Source organism: Monodelphis domestica, chromosome 1 (assembly GCF_027887165.1).
Source record: "Monodelphis domestica isolate mMonDom1 chromosome 1, mMonDom1.pri, whole genome shotgun sequence".
NCBI classification, from domain to species: domain Eukaryota; kingdom Metazoa; phylum Chordata; class Mammalia; order Didelphimorphia; family Didelphidae; genus Monodelphis; species Monodelphis domestica.
This window is the reverse complement of record NC_077227.1, coordinates 420,013,005-420,029,900: the sequence shown is the minus strand read 5'-3', so window position 1 is coordinate 420,029,900 and position 16,896 is coordinate 420,013,005. Positions and strand designations below refer to the sequence as shown.

General features: G+C 37.7%; 1 protein-coding gene across 5 annotated transcripts in view; it reads left to right on the top strand.

The window, feature by feature from the left end:
* CDK5RAP2 (CDK5 regulatory subunit associated protein 2) overlaps positions 1-16,896 on the top strand; it is a 176,403-nt gene that overhangs the window by 109,467 nt on the left and 50,040 nt on the right. For all 5 annotated transcript variants that reach the window (XM_007474549.3, XM_007474550.3, XM_007474552.3 and 2 more), the window contains 3 exons: positions 4,352-4,456; positions 8,113-8,300; positions 13,556-14,015. In XM_007474549.3, coding sequence (XP_007474611.2) covers positions 4,352-4,456; positions 8,113-8,300; positions 13,556-14,015 — 753 coding nt within the window. The remainder of the gene's footprint in view (positions 1-4,351; positions 4,457-8,112; positions 8,301-13,555; positions 14,016-16,896) is intronic.

Below are 16,896 nucleotides of genomic sequence, written 5' to 3'. Positions count from 1 at the left end.
GAGGTCCTTCATGAGCTTATTTTCTCATTAAGGGCACTGAAGATCATCTCATCTCATCTCAGGCTTAGTGAATGGATGTCTCATTCTCTGCTGGGACTCATCCTCTTAGGATATTGTCAGTTTGAATGCTAATTCTTGTGACTGTTTATAGCTTTGCTTTTTCTTTCTTGACATATGACAAAGGTGGAGGTGAAAGTGAGGAAGACTGCCAGTTCCTTCCCCTTAATCTACCCCTACATTACTAAAAAAGTGTATTACACCATAGTATGTTTTGTTATAGAATCCAGCTTTTTTATAGTGTAGCTGCTCATTCATTTGTTAGTTGGTATTGTTATAGTAGATAGCTCTCTTCCCTGTGGAGGGTGCAGCAAGGAACTTCTCTTAACCCTGTCCCTTGGGGTGCTATGAAATATGTTTGGTTTAGTGTCATCTTTAAGCAAGCCTGGACTGGAAAATGAATGAATATGGAAGATGGCTCCATTTCCCCAGTTTTGCTCCTAGAGTTCTGGCAGCCCCAAGAAGTCTTTTCCTTGGTTAAAAGATCAAGAGAAGCTCAAAAGTAGTTTATGTCATTCTCGACCATCTGCTTTCTTTGAGGGAAGAGAACATTATTGATTCTAACCTCCAGGGCGCCAGATAATTTTGAAAACGGAGCATATTCACAGTTTGTTCAGGGAAAAAAGCAGTCTCTAGGTTTGTTTCCTCCAAGGAAATGTTTTTAATAATGAAGTTATTCTCAGAGTTCATTTGATCTTGAAATTTTGGGATTTTTTTTTGGTTGTTGCCCTTTAAAAAAAACACCATTAAGTGTAGTTCTGATTCTCTTTCAAGAGTAGTGTCTTTCTTTTCTTATTCTGAGATCTTAATACTTAAAAAAAAAAATCAAATTTGAATGCTTTGTCACAATACTATTTTCACCCTTATCACTCTTACCTGGACTTTAATTGGTCTCAAGTTTCTCCCCTCTCCAGTTTATCCTGCATATAGATATTAAGTTGATATTCCTAAAGCATAGGTCTGACTATCATATACCTCAAGAAAGTTTAATTGCTCCCTATTACTGCTAAGATAAAATGAAACTCTTTTGGCATTTAAATCCTTTTTACAATTTGGCTTCATTTTATCTTTCTAATATCATTTCACTTTGTACTCCCTCTTATACCTTCTATGCTTTACCTAAAGTAGTCTATTTCCTATTATTTATTCTCATAATTTCCTTCCCTTCCTCTGTGTTTTTCCATTGGCTATCTTTTATGGTGATTTGATCTCCTTCATTAATAATTTTAAGCTCCCTTCAGGGGCTAGCTTGAATATCCTTTTCCACACAAACTTTTTCTGAAACCTCTGCTTGTTAGTACTGTCCCCTGGTCATCTTTTTATTTACTTTGTACATATTCCATTTTCATTATAATGTAAATTCTTTGAGGTTTAGGATTGTTTTTGTTTTTCTCTCTCCAGCATCTAGTAAAATGCCAGGCATATCATATTAATAAAATGCTTATTCAGTTTACTTTTCAGAATTTTCTTCAATTTGATATTCTTTATGAATTACTCCATAATTTGTAGCTTTTCTTTAAATAGAGGTCCCTTTATCCCCCTAAAAATGAAATTGAAGATTAGTGTGGCAAGAATGAGACACCAAAGAGTAGTGTGGTGTTGATGATTATCTTTGGGGAAAACTTGGTGCCATATACTTAAGTTACTCATATAAGAGAGTTTTCTTTAGATATGATGGTAGCAGGGATAAGATTTAAATTAAAGGTTTTATGCTAAATATGAGAATTCTAAAGCAATATTGTGATTGCCAATTAAAAATATTATAGCTTAAGTTAAAATGATTTTTAGCAGCTTTATTTACAAAGAGGTAGAAAGAGTAAAAGTGGAAAAATGTAAGAAAAAGGTAGAGAATTGTCTAGCCTACCACCCTAAGTGCTGCTCCAACATCCAGCTCAGCCCTGGCAGGGCTTCTCCAAGTCCAATCTCTATGTGAATTTCTTGGTAATCCTTAGCCAGAGTTCCACCTATGCAGCCTCCTCCAAAGCCAAGGCAGGAATCTCAGCTACTCACCCAGCAAACTGACTGGGATCTAGGGAAAAGGTCTCCTCCAAGCCAAGGCAAGGATCTCAGCCACTCAAATGCCAGGAATCTCTGGAAGCAGTTTCTCCAGAAACCAGGAAAGGAATGAATGTTAGACCATGCTGGTCTCTTCTTTTTATGCTCTTTTTTTCCATGTCACTTCCTGTCACTCCCCCTTCTTCACAAAAACCAATGGCAGTCTTTCAATTTGCCTAGCACTGTCTAAGGGGGTTGGGCATATATATATATATATATATATATATATATATATATATATATATATATATATATACCTATAGTTGAAAACTTGCCTACTTAGAATATCTTAAAAATGGTTTGCCCTGGGTTATGGAATATTGTGGCTAACAATTATATTAAATATTTTTAATAGTTCACTTTTTAGAGTAATTTAAATTTTATAATGTTTTCTTTTACAATGCCCTTTGACAGTTGCTAGTACAAGTATGAGTATCTCTGTTACACAAATGGGGTTACTGTGAGGCTCAGGAGTTAAGTGGTTAGTCCACAGTAATGTAATTGCTGTGAGGTAGTCATGTTCTGAACTTGATCCTCCTGCATAAGGTCCTTTGTTCTTTTCTCTATGTAAGTCCTTCCTGTTAAAAATATTTCTTAAGTGCTTTAATTGTCTTAGTAAGTAGAGTATATTGAATGTAATTCAAGGTTAGTTTAATGATTAAGGATCTTACAGAACCATAGGAACATCATTTTGAGCACTAGTTCTCTTAAAGTTTTACACTATAAATGTAGATGTAGAAGATAAAAGAAAATGAACTAAATATAGGCTGATCCTAGGATTAATTTTGACTAAATCCTAATTATTAGTTTGTTTTCTTCTATCATGCTCCTTTTGAAAATGGAATTTGGAAAACAAAATTCATTTCATTTAGGATTCCAATGAGTTGCCTTCTAGTCAGAGGACCATCCCCACTCCCCTAGCATTGATATAGATTCTAAGATAGAAGAGCACTAAGGGTTAGGCAGTTGGGGTTAAGGGACTTGTTCAGGGTCACACATCTGGGAAATATCTGAGGTCAAATTTGAACCCAGGCCCTCCCATCTCCAGGTGTGGCTCTCTATCCACTGTACTACCTAGCTGCCCTCCAGTCAAGGTTTCTTTATGGTAAATAGGGAATAATATGTGAAAGGTGAAAGCTGGGTTTAGAGTGTCATAGAATTGACTGACTAATTTCAGGAATTCAAAAAGTAAATTGTTAGGGTATAGTTCCACAGCTCTGAAAGGTTCTGTCTTTCTTTTTCTTTTTAAACCTTTACTCCAAGACAGAAGAGTGGTAAGGGCTAGGCAATGGGGGTCAAGTGACTTGCCCAGGGTCACACAGCTGGGAAGTGCCTGAGGCCAGATTTGAACCTAGGTCTCTAGGCCTGGCTCTCAATCCACTGAGCTACCCAGCTGACCCCCACTGAACTACCCAGTTGCCCCTCACTGAGCTACCCAGCTGCCCCCAAGGCTCTGTCTTTCTATGGGAATGACTAATTTAATTCCATTTTTCACTTGGAGTAGCCAAGTAGATTGTGAACGTAACTATAAATCCTTTCGAGAGGCCAAGAGATTACTGCAGCCCTCTAAAGAATCATTTTCTAATCTGTTACATGATTGCTATAGAAACTACCTAAATTTGATTTTTTAAAAAAAACATTAGACCGTATACTGTCTTTTTAAATAAAATGCCCTTCTTTCTAAAACCAGAGATATTCTTCTGACTTTTGAGCATTCATTAGTGATTATAAGTCTTTGTTAGCAAAGTGGCCGTATAATGGGTATTGTCCCTTCCTCCTCTTGGATGTGTGACAGTTAAGAAAAGTGGTTTGTTTGTTCTCTCTTAAGTAGAAGTGATGCATCTCTTTGGCATGTTGTAAATTTCCTTTAATACTTTCCCAGGACTTTATGTTTTCAATTCCATCAATAGTGCTCTCCTTAATTCTCAATACTTTTGTGTAATTTGTGAGTGAATTTAGGGTGAAGAAACATCAGCCAAGCAAGAGACAAAATACTCAATTTCAAACAATTTGATGAAAAATGTAGAAGTGGGAAGAAAATGCCTCTGACTTATTTCCTAAAAAAGAGGACCATAAATTGTTCTTGGTTCTAGGAATTCTTTTGTGGTTTTTATTAATGATCCTAACATGGGTTAGTTTTAATTTTAGCAGTTTGGCTTTTTATATATGTTACCAACACATAACATTTTCATGCAACATTTTTTTGTGTGCCACATTCACATAATTTTATTCTCTCTAGCTCTTGGGGAGTAAGGAAGATGAGGAGGATGCTACAAAGGCTGAAGATGTGGATGAGGATGAGAAGAACTTATTGAGTGATCATCATTCGTTGTGGAGCAGTGAGGTGGGGCTGTTTTTGTGTATCTGGAGGTTAATACCCTCTCCCTGCTCCCCTGACAATATCTTTATTCATAGCAATGTCAGCAATATTTTCCAGGTTCTGTTGGCTCATTAACTGTTTCTACATAGAATATTAGCAGTTGAAGAGAACTTAGCAATGAGAGAATTGAAACTCAAAGAAGTAAAGAGATTTGTCCAAAGTCCCTCCACATTGTTAAGTCACTGAGTCAGAGTCCAGAATCCTTGCATTCCAATTCTTGCTTTGCTCTAGTTTTTTCCTTGGTGGTACTGTCTCCCTAAATGGAGTGCTTTTCAGTGACAAAACTGGACTCTGGACTCACCTTGGGTATCTTGGGACTGTCATCAAAATGTATATTATTTGTAGAGTTAGAAAAAAATACTTTTAATCTCATGGTAGGTAGATGCTACTAAGAATGATCCTTCCAAATGACCATGAACCTTTCCAAGCACAGCATTTTTCTGTATTTCCTTGAAACAGAACCCAGAACAAATTTAACTTTTCTGTGTCCACGTTTCCTTGTCTCTGGACTGGAACTCTCTCTCTTTTTAAAACTCTTGTGTCTCAGAATATCAGTTGCAAGGCAGAAACGTGGTTAGGATTAGGCATTTGAACTATTAGGGATAAAATTATGGTTGGACTGAATATATATTTTTTAGTTGGTCACCAGGGATTTAAATTCTAAATCCCAATGAAATATTCAAGTCAGAATGGAATTTATGGTGGTTTGTTTACAATTGAAGGAAGAAATTAAGAATGAGAGAGAGAGGGAAAAGGGAAGGATAGCTGCCCTGGCCTGGTCTGAACCAGGCAGGAGTTCAGAGGCCTCAGCCAAGGGGCCTTTCCAGAGGCTATTGCCTCCAGAAAAAAGTCAAGGAAAGGGGGTCCCAAGAGATGGGTCTTTCCAGAGGCTATTGCCTCCAGAAAAAGCCAAGGAAAGGGGGTCCCAAGAGATGGGCCTTTCCAGAGGCTGCTGCCTCCATAAAGCCAAGGAAAGGGGAGTTAGCCTTGTCACTCACCACATGATCATTTAAGGGAAGCAGTCTGAAGTCTCAGGCTCAAGCTCCTTCACAGTCAAGTTCCACAGCCAAGTCCCTCTCATAAGAAGTGACGTGAAATATAAAGGCAGTTCTTTACATCACTTCCTGTGTTTCACATGTACCAATGGTGGCTTAAACTTGGCATTGGACAGCCCAGGGTGGTCAGTCAGTTGTTTCTGATTTGTCACTTGCTAGCACACGAGGGTCATAGACCTTCCTTCCCCACACTTAATCCTTAAGTAGGGGTGAGGGGGTTAGAATTCTAAAGACTAAGGAGGGTGGAATAAAATCTAGAATTCACAGGATATAAAAATTAACATTAATCTCAAATAATATATTATATTTTAAGAGATTTGTTAAATGATCATTAGAAATCAAGGAATAAAGAGGATACAAAATAAAGACCACATGCCCATGGCTGATCAGCTAGTTCAAACCCCCACCTTACCACCACCATGCTTGGGACAGGAAGTAAAGAGGCAGGACTCTCCATGTCCCCACCTAATCTTTCCTTGTGTACAGGAAGTATGTAATGACAGTAAGTCAGTGGGCTCCTGGAAAATGTAGTTCTTTTTTAGGGTAACATTTTCAGTTATACATGGAGTAATATAATTTGCCCAGGGTCACAGAAGTAGGAAGTTCCTGAGGTCAGTTTTGATCCTAGGACCTCTTGTCTCCAGTCCTGGCACACTTTCTGCTGAGTTACCTAGTTGCCCCTGGACTGGATCTTGAAGGTTCCATCTAGCACTAAAATTCTGCATTCTAAGGTTCCTTCCAAATGCTAGGTCTATGACTGTTCTCCATTTTGGAGCAAGAGGTAGAAGGATAGGGGAAGGGAAAGGTGAGTCTATCTATAGGTTTCTTTTTATAGATGGTGTTTATTGAAGAAGGTAGAGGGAAGTGACATTAAATTAAGAAACTTGCACTTAGCTATAGTTCCTGGCTTCTACTTTGTATTAACATCCTAATCAGGAGAATTTAAAGCGAGATAGTGATAAATAATACATTATAAATAAGGAGGTATGTTTTCAAGAGGCTTAGATTTGATTTAAAAAAAAAAACACCTTAGTTTATATCAGGCGCATTGAAGCAGGGGAAAGTTATTTATAGGAAATTTACAACTTTCCAGTAGGAGAAAGAATATTAATTGCTGCACTTCAAGGCATGCCTAGTACAAGCCTTAACTAGATTCAGCTTCATGCAGTTCCCAAGAGAAGCCCAGTGACCTAGGAAGGTGGATTCATAAATAACATCTTCATGGGATTTATGAACTAGCCACCTTCCAAATTAGACAAATCAAAGTGAAGTTAATTAGGATGTATACTTAAGGAATGTAGAATAAGGTTGAATTAGAAAACATAATGAAAGTCTAGATAATATATTGAGCAGCTTACTTATAGTACTGTCTTTAGTGGTTCTCATAATACCTATTAAGATCTCAAAGCACTTGCAGGGCCAGTCCTATATAAAACACTTGTTAAGTGCCTTCTAAATTCAGTGCACTATACAGGAAGAGATTGGACGAATGATATAAAGAATAGAAGAATTGCCCCCTGCCTTCCAGGATCAATCCTTCCAGTACAGGAAGTAAAATACACAAAAATGTATATTAATATATGTATATATATTACATAAATAGATAAATATATTACATTAAAATATACAAATTAGAACAAAGAAGGTAGAGAGTATCAAGTGTTCTCCCCCAGAACCTTTTCTGATTTACTTAATTGTTAGTGTCTTCTTCTTCCTCAAATAAGCTCATATTTATAAGTTCATAGATAGTATAACCAATTCCCCCAGTAGAATGTCAGTCACTTGAGGGCAGGGATTACTTCAAAATTTTGTTTCTTTTTCAAGAGGGTAATACAGGGCCTTGCACTTACGGCCTCAGTGAACATTTGTTGAATTAAATGAGATCACATGAGGTCAAAATCACATTGAAGCTGATATACTTAACTCATTATCCCTGAGGTCTGCCTGGAGTGGCCTTTGGTAAAATAAATTTGACTAACCCCAGCAGTGATACTGGGGAGTGGGACTTTTGAGGTTGGTCATAGCCAATCTGTAAGAAAATTATTTGTAATCACGTATGTAAAGAGCTTTATTTGTAGGGTTAGGTAAGGTATGCCAAGTGCTTTGCCAGTCTTAAAGCATTGGATAAATGGCAGCTATTATTGTTATTGTTCTTCTTATTACTCAGAGACACACCAGGTCATAGCATACCAGTTTGGGAATCATCTACTAGACAAAGGCTTGGCGTCTTCTCATAAGGACCATGCCAAAGTTGTGACTTCTTTCCTGCCAGGATCATGGAGTTGGTTTAGAGATAGAAGCAGACCTGAATGTATACAAATCATTGTTAGGCAGTGGATGGTGGGGATGCTGCTGCTGGAGAGAACACTAATTATGCTCTGAGAGCTCTTGCAGACAGTCAATCTAGAGGTTCTCAAAAGAGAAGCAACAGCTAGATGGCAGAGCAATCAACCTTCATGAAAATAAAAAGCCATGCTAGGCACATGTGCCTGCAGGGTGCTGATATCTGTCAGTCAACTATGGAAGAAAGCATACTTTGGTTGATTGAATCATTTTTTTCCCCAGGTTACATTGGACTATTCTAAGCCTCCCTGTAAAAAGGGATATTTAAGGAATCAGGATGATTCTCAGCTCGATTTTGATGTAGTTGGCGAGTCTTATAGCCACAAAGACAAATGTCAACGTGGAGGCGAGGAGATGAACTTGTTCCCTTCACCTTTAAATGAAAATAGAACATTATTGCTGGAGCCCAGGTATGTATGAGGTTTGTGCTTTGCTTTTGACAGTATTTCTAGTTGAGGGGAGAAAAAAGTAATTTTGTTGAAGTGAATTTAGATAATGGCACTGTCTAATTTACCTGAGAGAGAGCCTGAAATGGTTCTGAAGGAATCTTGCCAATCATGCAATTAAGTAATTAGACTGCGTGCTATCAGTAGTAAGGGAAAGACAAAAACTGCGTGTAAATCCATTACAAAGATGAAAAAAAAAGTTTCTCCCTGAGTATTTTTTGTGAATACTGTGTTGGGCTGTCTAGCTTTTGGAGAGAAGAATCAGGAGTACTTAAATCACTTCTTGCTTTTGGAACATCTTTTTAATATAAAGCAACTATGACCCTGGTGTTTAAAGTCTAGATTTAAATCTAGGTCTCTTCCTGATAGATGTGGAGCCTGTTTCTTGTTGGGAAGATACCATGGGGTATTTTCTTTCAAATGCATTTTAGTAACAAACATTTGATAAGCATATATTAAATTTAAGGCACCCTGGCAGGTGCCAGGGATATAAAAACAAAAACTGTAAGAATTTTTGCCTTTAAGGAGCTTACATGATACTAGGAGATATACCATACATACAAATAAATAAGTATAGTACAAGGAAACTTGAGGAAAGAGAGAACTTTAACAAGTAGAGGAGTTAGTGATGTCAGATGTGACATGGCACCTGAGTTGAGCCTTGAAAGAAGAGAAGGATGCTGAGAGGCATAAAGGGGGAGAGAACGAAGTACATTTTAGGCAAGGGGAGTGGGACTTTTGCAATTTTTTAGAAATTATCTCTTTTATACATGACTTTAAAAAATCCTTCCATTTTGACATGATAACAACAGTAGCCAGACAGTATTCTATCTCTTTTAGAAATGTAGAAAATGATCACATAGAAACTTGAATCAGGATATAAGGAAAATTGCCCATGTCTCCCAAGATAAGACAAGCTGGGAATAGATCCCCAGAGTTTTTCCTTGCTATTGGAGTGTGAAGATCTTCTTCCCTCTGTGATTAATAAAGTCTTAGATTTTTGTATGTTAAGCGAAAATGTGATGCTGGTATTTAGATGAGCATAAACATGAACTCATTTCACTTTCCAGCTTTTGGAGGGAGACCTGAACATTCCTTAACTGTAAAGGGATGTTTGGACTGGATAAGACAGATTGCATGGCATAGTAGATAGAGAGCTGACCTTGGAACCAGGGCAACTTGAGCTAAAGTATGGCCTCCGACACACTGACTGTCCAATTCTGTGCAAGTCACTTCTGTTAGATTTCAAATGGTTGATGTCTTAAACTGTAGTGAGTTAAAATGGTGAAAGATATAAATTGTGATAGATATAAGGGAGGGTGAGTAAATTTGACCGCAGAAAATATGTTTCACTATAGTATCTTGGTTTTTAAATCAAATATAAGGCGGTCACCAGGGAAATATTCCCAATTATTCAAATACCCAAGTCAATTGGGTTTTTATAGAGATTTTAATTAACAATACAATGAGTAATCAAAGAAAGAGAGAGAGAGTAAGAAAGGAATAAGTATGAAGGGCCTCAAGCCAATATGGCCTAGACCTGAGTCTTAAGAGAGAAATCAGTCAGTTTTTTAACACTCACCACAAGGTCTGTCTAAACAAGGATTCTAGTGACACCAGGCCAGCTCCATCTCAGCTAACTTCACCAGAGAGCTTTCCAGCCAGAGACTGTTCCAAAGGGCCTTTTTCCAGAGCCTCTCTCAAGAGATTCTTCCCAAGCGATCCTCATCAGAGATCCTCCAAAAGGATTTCTCCAAAAGGATATCCTCAAGAGATTCTGCTTTTTCTTATATAGGGGTTTTTCTCCCATGTCACCTCCCCTAAGTCCCTACATCTACCAATCACTGTAGACGCTTTCCAAAGGACTGCCCATCTAAATTCCTGCTAAGTCAACCAATCTCCTCAGTAAGTCTGAATCAGAAAAAAATGCTGCTGTGTCGACCAATCTCCTCAGTATGTCTGAAGGAGAGAAAATAAAGCTGAGTCAGCTAATCTCATCAAGAGAAAACTTGTCCGACCCTTTTAGGTACCTAGCATCCCATTGTATCAATTCTAAAAACAGGCCTGGCTCAAAGAACTCCTTGCCCCACCATAAGCATGGATCCAAGTACTTTGTTTGGCAAGGAGTTTTCTCCCCTAAAGCAGTCTTAAGTACAGTTGGAGTAGAGGTCCTCCCATTTCTGATCCTGGCGAGTTCTCACATCAAAATGGGGAAAGTTTCTCAGTAGGGAATTTGTTTCAATTAAGAATTCCCCGATGGGGAAATTTTTAACATTCACAAGTCTGAGAGATTTCAAGATTTACACTTCTCAGTGCTCTTGGGAGTCCTCTAAGATTAGAAGGTGATGATCTGCACTGATAGAAGAAATTCCTTTTCTTTTTTTTTTAAACCCTCACTTTTCATCTTAGAATCAATACTGTGTATTGGTTCTAAGGCAGAAGGGTGGTAAGGGCTAGACAATGGGTGTTAAGTGACTTGCCCAGGGTCACACAGCCAGGTAGTGTCTGAGGCCAGATTTGAAACCAGGACCTCCCATCTCTGGGCTTAGCTCTCAAGCCACTGAGCCACTCGGCTCCTTCCCCCAGAAAGAATTTCTTATCTGAGAGTTCTCTGTACCAGGGAAATCACAGTTCTAGTCCTAGTTCCTATTACCCTCATTTAGGTGACATCTAAAATCCTTTCTAATCTTTAGAATTCTCTGTCTCTAAAACCCCAATCTTTGGTAGATAAAACCTAGAACTTAGAAGCATAGAGTCTGAAGGTAACTTTAATGCTCCAATATCCACTTAAAGCAAGAATTTTTTTTTTCTGTCACCTGATCATTTAGCCTCTACTTGAATACCTCCTGCCATTACTTCTCATAAAGACAGCATGTTCTGTTCCTAGACAGGTCTAATTGCTAATTAATTTCTCATAGAAATTTTTCTTTCTGGAACTTCTCCTCTTTAGTTTGTTTTCTGCAGCATAGCAGAATTCATCCAGCTCTCCTTCTAAATGATAGTTTTGTAGATATTTGAAGATACTTAACATGCTTCTCTCCCTTTCCTGACCCACTCCCTAACCCCGTCCTTCCACTTGATTTTTATACCATGTAGTTTTTAGTCCCTTCACTATCCTTATTACCTTTCTGTGAAATGCATATCAGTTTTTCAGCATTCTTTTTGAAATATATAGCACCCACAAATGATCACAATATTACATGTAGGATTTGACCAGGGAAGAATATAGTGAAATGATTTTCTATGAATTAGCCACTAAATGTAGCCCAAGATTGTTTTTTTTTAAGCATCTATTCTTATCACTCTGTTGACTCTTTGTGCCACTTCACTATATTTCCAGCGTAGAAATGAATCACCTAATTTTAGATCTGTAGCTAAAGCTACCTGGCAGAAGACCTGGGGTAAAACGATTGCACACCTACTGTAGAACTCTCCACAACAGGACTCTTGGATGTATCTCTTCTACCAAAGGCAGTGAGAATGGTGTAGTGGAAAGAGAAAATGCCTTTCTAACCCTAAGTGACCACTTGTGCAAAGATACATAGAGGCTGGAGATGACCAGTTTGATTAGAACTGAGAATGGATAAAGGGGTTAATAATTTGCAATGATACTGGAATGGTAGATGGAAGCTAGATTATAGATGATTTTAAATATCAGGCTGGAGATTTTTTATTTAGTGGAGGTATTCAATACTTTTGAAATGAGGGTGGGGGTATGACATGGTCAGATCTGTGTTGGAGGAATATCATATTTGGCAGCTGTTTGGAGAGGGTAGATTTAAAGAGAAAAAGACTTGTGAGCAAAACCAATTAGGAGGCAAAATTAGTTCAGGTAGAACATGATGAAGATGGGACAGCTAGGTGGCTCAGTGAATGGAATACCAGGCCCAGAGACAGGAGGTCCTGGGTTCAAATCTGGCCTTAGATGCTTCCTATCTGTATGACCCTGGGCAAGTCACTTAACCTGCACTATTTAACCCTTATTGCTCTTCTGCCTTGGAACTAATATTTAATATTGATTCTAAGACAAAAGGTAAGGGTTTAAAAAAACCAAAACAGAACAGAACAAAAAAAAATCCCAACCATTTTGAGTACCTAAAGGTATCATAGAGACTTGTGAGGACAGAGAAGGTGATGGATAAAAGTGTTATGGTTGAATTTTACTACTCAGGTCCATATGGATGCGATTTCCAATATGGAACTGTTACCCATTTTATGGAGACCACAGTCTGTCAAGATTAATTTTTTCCCTCTCTGTACCTTGCAGTTGGCATGTTGCCTAAACTTGTTATACTCTCCTGCCTCATCTCCCTCTTTCAGAATTTTTCTAACAACAAGGCTCAACTGAAAGACCCCTTTCCCACAAAGCTTTTTTCTAACCTTACTATCTGAAAGTGTCTTTCACTCCTTCAATTTTATCAGAGCACCTCATATGACTTTCATTATTGTTGGAGCCACACCTCACTTTGTGTTAGACTTCTTTTGTATAGGTTGTACCCTTTTCACTCAGAAAAAAGTATTCTTGAAAGCATAGACTGCCATTTTATAACATATCCACAGCACCTGGGACAATAAATGAGGTGCTGAACACATGCTGGATAAATGAAGAGTCCTTCAAGAGCCCCTTATTGGGCTGGAAATTGGAATTTCTGAGTTGGAGTTTCCTCTAAATTAATTATGTGACTTTGGGGAGGTCATTTTACCTGTCCGGGCCTCGGTTTCCTTGACTGTTCTATGAATAGATGCTAGATCTCTGTGGTCCCTTCCAGTTTTAAGGCTTACATGAAATTGATTAAATTTATTCTGTTTGGTCACAGGGCAGAGCTAGGAGAACTGGGTGGAAGTTGTAGAGAGGCAGATTTCAGTTCATTGTAAGGAAAAACTTCCTAATAATTAAAGCTGTTATAACTGAAATGGACTTTTAGGTGGTAGTGAGCTCCCAATCACTGGAGTTTGAAAGCATCACCTATATGACTACTTTTTAGGAATGTTATAAAAGGAAAGTACTGTTCATAGATGGGTTAGACTAAGTGACCTCTGGGGTCCTCTTCAATCCTCACATTCTGTGATATGACCTTGAATCTCAGGCCCCTTTTGACTCTAGCTTCTTATGATTGCAGCGTCTCTGTAAGGTTTGTTGAATTGTTGGAATGATTATACAGCACAATTTTGTTCTAAAAAGCTAAACTCACCATTTTTCTCTGTTTCTGGTAATACAGACCAGAGCTTATGAAAGCTGTAAGTGAACTACTCCTGGAGCATCTGGGCATGACTGAACAGGAACTTTCTGGCTGTGATCTAGAGGATAAGAATGAAAAGACTCTTAAGCAAATAATTATTCAGCTAAGAAGTGAACTCCGACGTTTTAAACAGGTCAATAAATTTTTAAGGCATCATGTAGACCTGAAATCGGTATTTGATGGAAAGGAAAGATTTTATCCTGCTACAACAGCACACCTTAATAAGGCAATTGAATTGTCCATGGTGGAAGTGAAAGATTCAGTTACACAAACAATGAACTCAGAGGGCTACACCATGAAATTCAAACATGAAGGGAAGAAAGATGCTGCAGAAGAAAAAACAAAATATTCAATATTTAATTCAGAACATCAGCACGAAAATGTGCATAAGATGCCAGAGCAGCAAGATGTTCTTCTTCTCTCAAGCATTGTAGACAAAGTATGTTTTTCTTTTCTTTTCTTTTTCTTTTAATTAAAGATACTCATTTGTTTGCATATATGTGCCTACTTGGGGGTTTGAAGGGGGGGATGAAAATGCATAAGTCCCCAAATGAACTTGAACATTATTTGGTAGCACTTCCTATTTAGGGATTGGATCTTCTCTGCAAAATTTCCTTGGGTCTGTTTCCTTTGGACCAGTGCAATGGAATCATGTTTAAAGCTTGTGCTTAAAAATGGTTTCATTGCATGACATTTTCAATGCTGATTTTTAATTAGTACAATACAAAGATGAATGGGCTGGGATTCTGAAACCTGGGGTTTTGTTCCTCTTGGGGTGATTCTGGTCTTGGTTAAGCCATTAAAGCATTCCTATGTGACTTTGGGCAAGTCTCTTTCCCTCTCTCAACTTCAGGTTCCTTAATGGAGTTTGACTAGATCAGTGGCCCCCAAACTCCAATTGTTCATTTGTTTTTAGATTTATGTTACTAATCTATGTGCAGTATTATTATCTAAATAGTTGTTTCTCTTTATAAGGATTTGTTAGTAAAATTACATATTCCTCTGAAACAGAAGGTCAAAGAATTTTCATGAGTTGGGTTGTAAGTTGCACTTGTCTGTTTTTGAAGTTCAATATTTTATATTCTGAGGTTTTACTTACCAGCTGCATGTCTCTTAATCTCAATGAGCCTCTCTTTTCTCACTTGTAAAGAGGAAATAGTATTCACATTACCAGTAGGGTTGTGAGGACACTGTTTTTTTTTTTAATAAAACTTAAGTATCAGAGAAATCCAAGGTTTCTCTCTCTCTTTTTTAAAAATCAATGCATGATCTAAGGACCCTTCCAGTTCTGTTATCTGTGCTATATCAACAAGAGACTTTTATCCAAATTCCTGTTTTCACTAATCTTTGAATAGCAAAGAAAGAACATAGCCCTCCAGAAAGTTCTTAAATGTCTTCTTTTAGTTTAGTGTAATAAACTTTTCATCTTGAAATTTTCCATTATATTTTAAGAAAAAAAATAAATGAATTATGGAAATCTTTCAAGACTTTTCAAGAGTTACAAGAGGACTTATTTTCAAGTATGGTGCTTTAGTGATGACTTCCTATTCTGTCTCTGATGTCTGTTTTAGATTGGAAAAATGAACTGTAACAATGCTTCATAACATAGAAATAGAGAATTAAGTTTATTTTCTGACTGCCAAATTACTGCTTTTGTCCATTCTAAAAAGCATTAGCTATATCATTAGTACAATTGCTTTTGATTGTTTTAAATTGTGCACCAAAAACTATAATTTCTGGAAAAGGATTTTCTAAAGATATCTGAGCAGACAAAAAAAAACAACATTGCTATGATATTAATGACAACTGAGAGGAACATCTGTTTAATTTTGGCTGCTGCTCCAAATATCCATTCTCATTTATATAGTCCACATATACCTGGGTTTTACACCTGTTAGGTGTTAGGTGTTAGGAAAGGTAATTATTAATCCTATTTTTGAAGTATAACTTTCCCCCATCAAATGGATCTGTAAGAGTATTATGTTTTTCCCCAAGATATATAGTTTGGGATAATTTATATTACTTGTCATTAAAAGGAATTCAAATACCATTGACTTTATTTCAGTCAAATTTTCTAGATAAAATTTCAGAGGCCATATAGATCTTGTACAATTGTATATGGGCCTAAGGTGATTTTACTATAAGATAGACCTATTGGGAATGTGGGTTCTGGACCCTCCAGGGGGAAGTGTTGGCATTCTTTGGCCACCTGGACCACCATTGAAACATATTGCAGGCATTAGCCTAAGCCCATGATGGCAATCTATGGCATGCATTCTGGAGTGTGCTGAGGAGGGGGGGTGGGCTGCTTCCTTCCCCCTCTCCACTGTGCCTGAGGACATTTCTTACATCACCTGCCCCTCTACCCAGCAGCTCAGTAGGAGCATTTGCTCCCTCCCCTGACTGAGGTAAGGCAGGGACTCAGAGGTGGTGTGAGGGTTGTAGTTTTGGGCACTTGGTCTCTAACACCTCTAAAAGGTTTGCCATCACTGGTCTAAGCAGTGTCAGTGTGAGAGAGAAAATTAGGAGAGCTTTTAATTGCCTTCCATTTCAGTGTCTTCATTATAATTACTATGCTATAATATGGTCTTGCTTGAGTTTGTTGGTCTTTGTGCTTTTTGGCCCTTTATGATTTGTGAGTTCTTATGTCTGTTTTCTTAGTGTCTGTCTTATTCTTTAGTGTCAACTCTCAGGTCTCTCTGCTGTCAGCATCCTTGCTTCTTCTAGCTTTGTAGCTCCTTGCTTTCTGCTTTGCTTTTTCTTATCTTTATTTCCTGAAAAGCTATCAGAACTGTGTGTAGGCCACACTGTTTGATGGAAAGGGTGCTGGGCTGGAAGTTAGCAAAGATCTGAATTTGAATCCTGCTTCTTACTTTCTCTCTCTTGAACTTTAGTTTCCTCAGCTGCAAAATGAGGGTGATAATAACACTATGGCACCTACCTAACTGATTGTGAAAGTCAAATGAAATAATACATGTAAAGTACTTTATGAATCTTAAAGTTTTATAAATATTAGCTGTTATTAATATTAATGCAATATGCTACTGTTGGCAATAATACTTATATTAGTCATATTAAGTTGCCATTTGTCAAGCCTTAAGACTTAATAATAGTAATGAGAGTAATAGAACTTGAGTGAGGGTCTATGCAAAATGCCCCTTACAGAACACAATGTCAGAATTTGGGTTTATTAATTTTCTGATATCTCTCTTGATTGTTCAGAGGCCCACACTATTTACTGCTGGATCCTAAATAGTTGAAGTTGCCATGGAGGTAACCTAATAAGTGAAGCATGCATCTTATATAACTTCTTTTCCTCA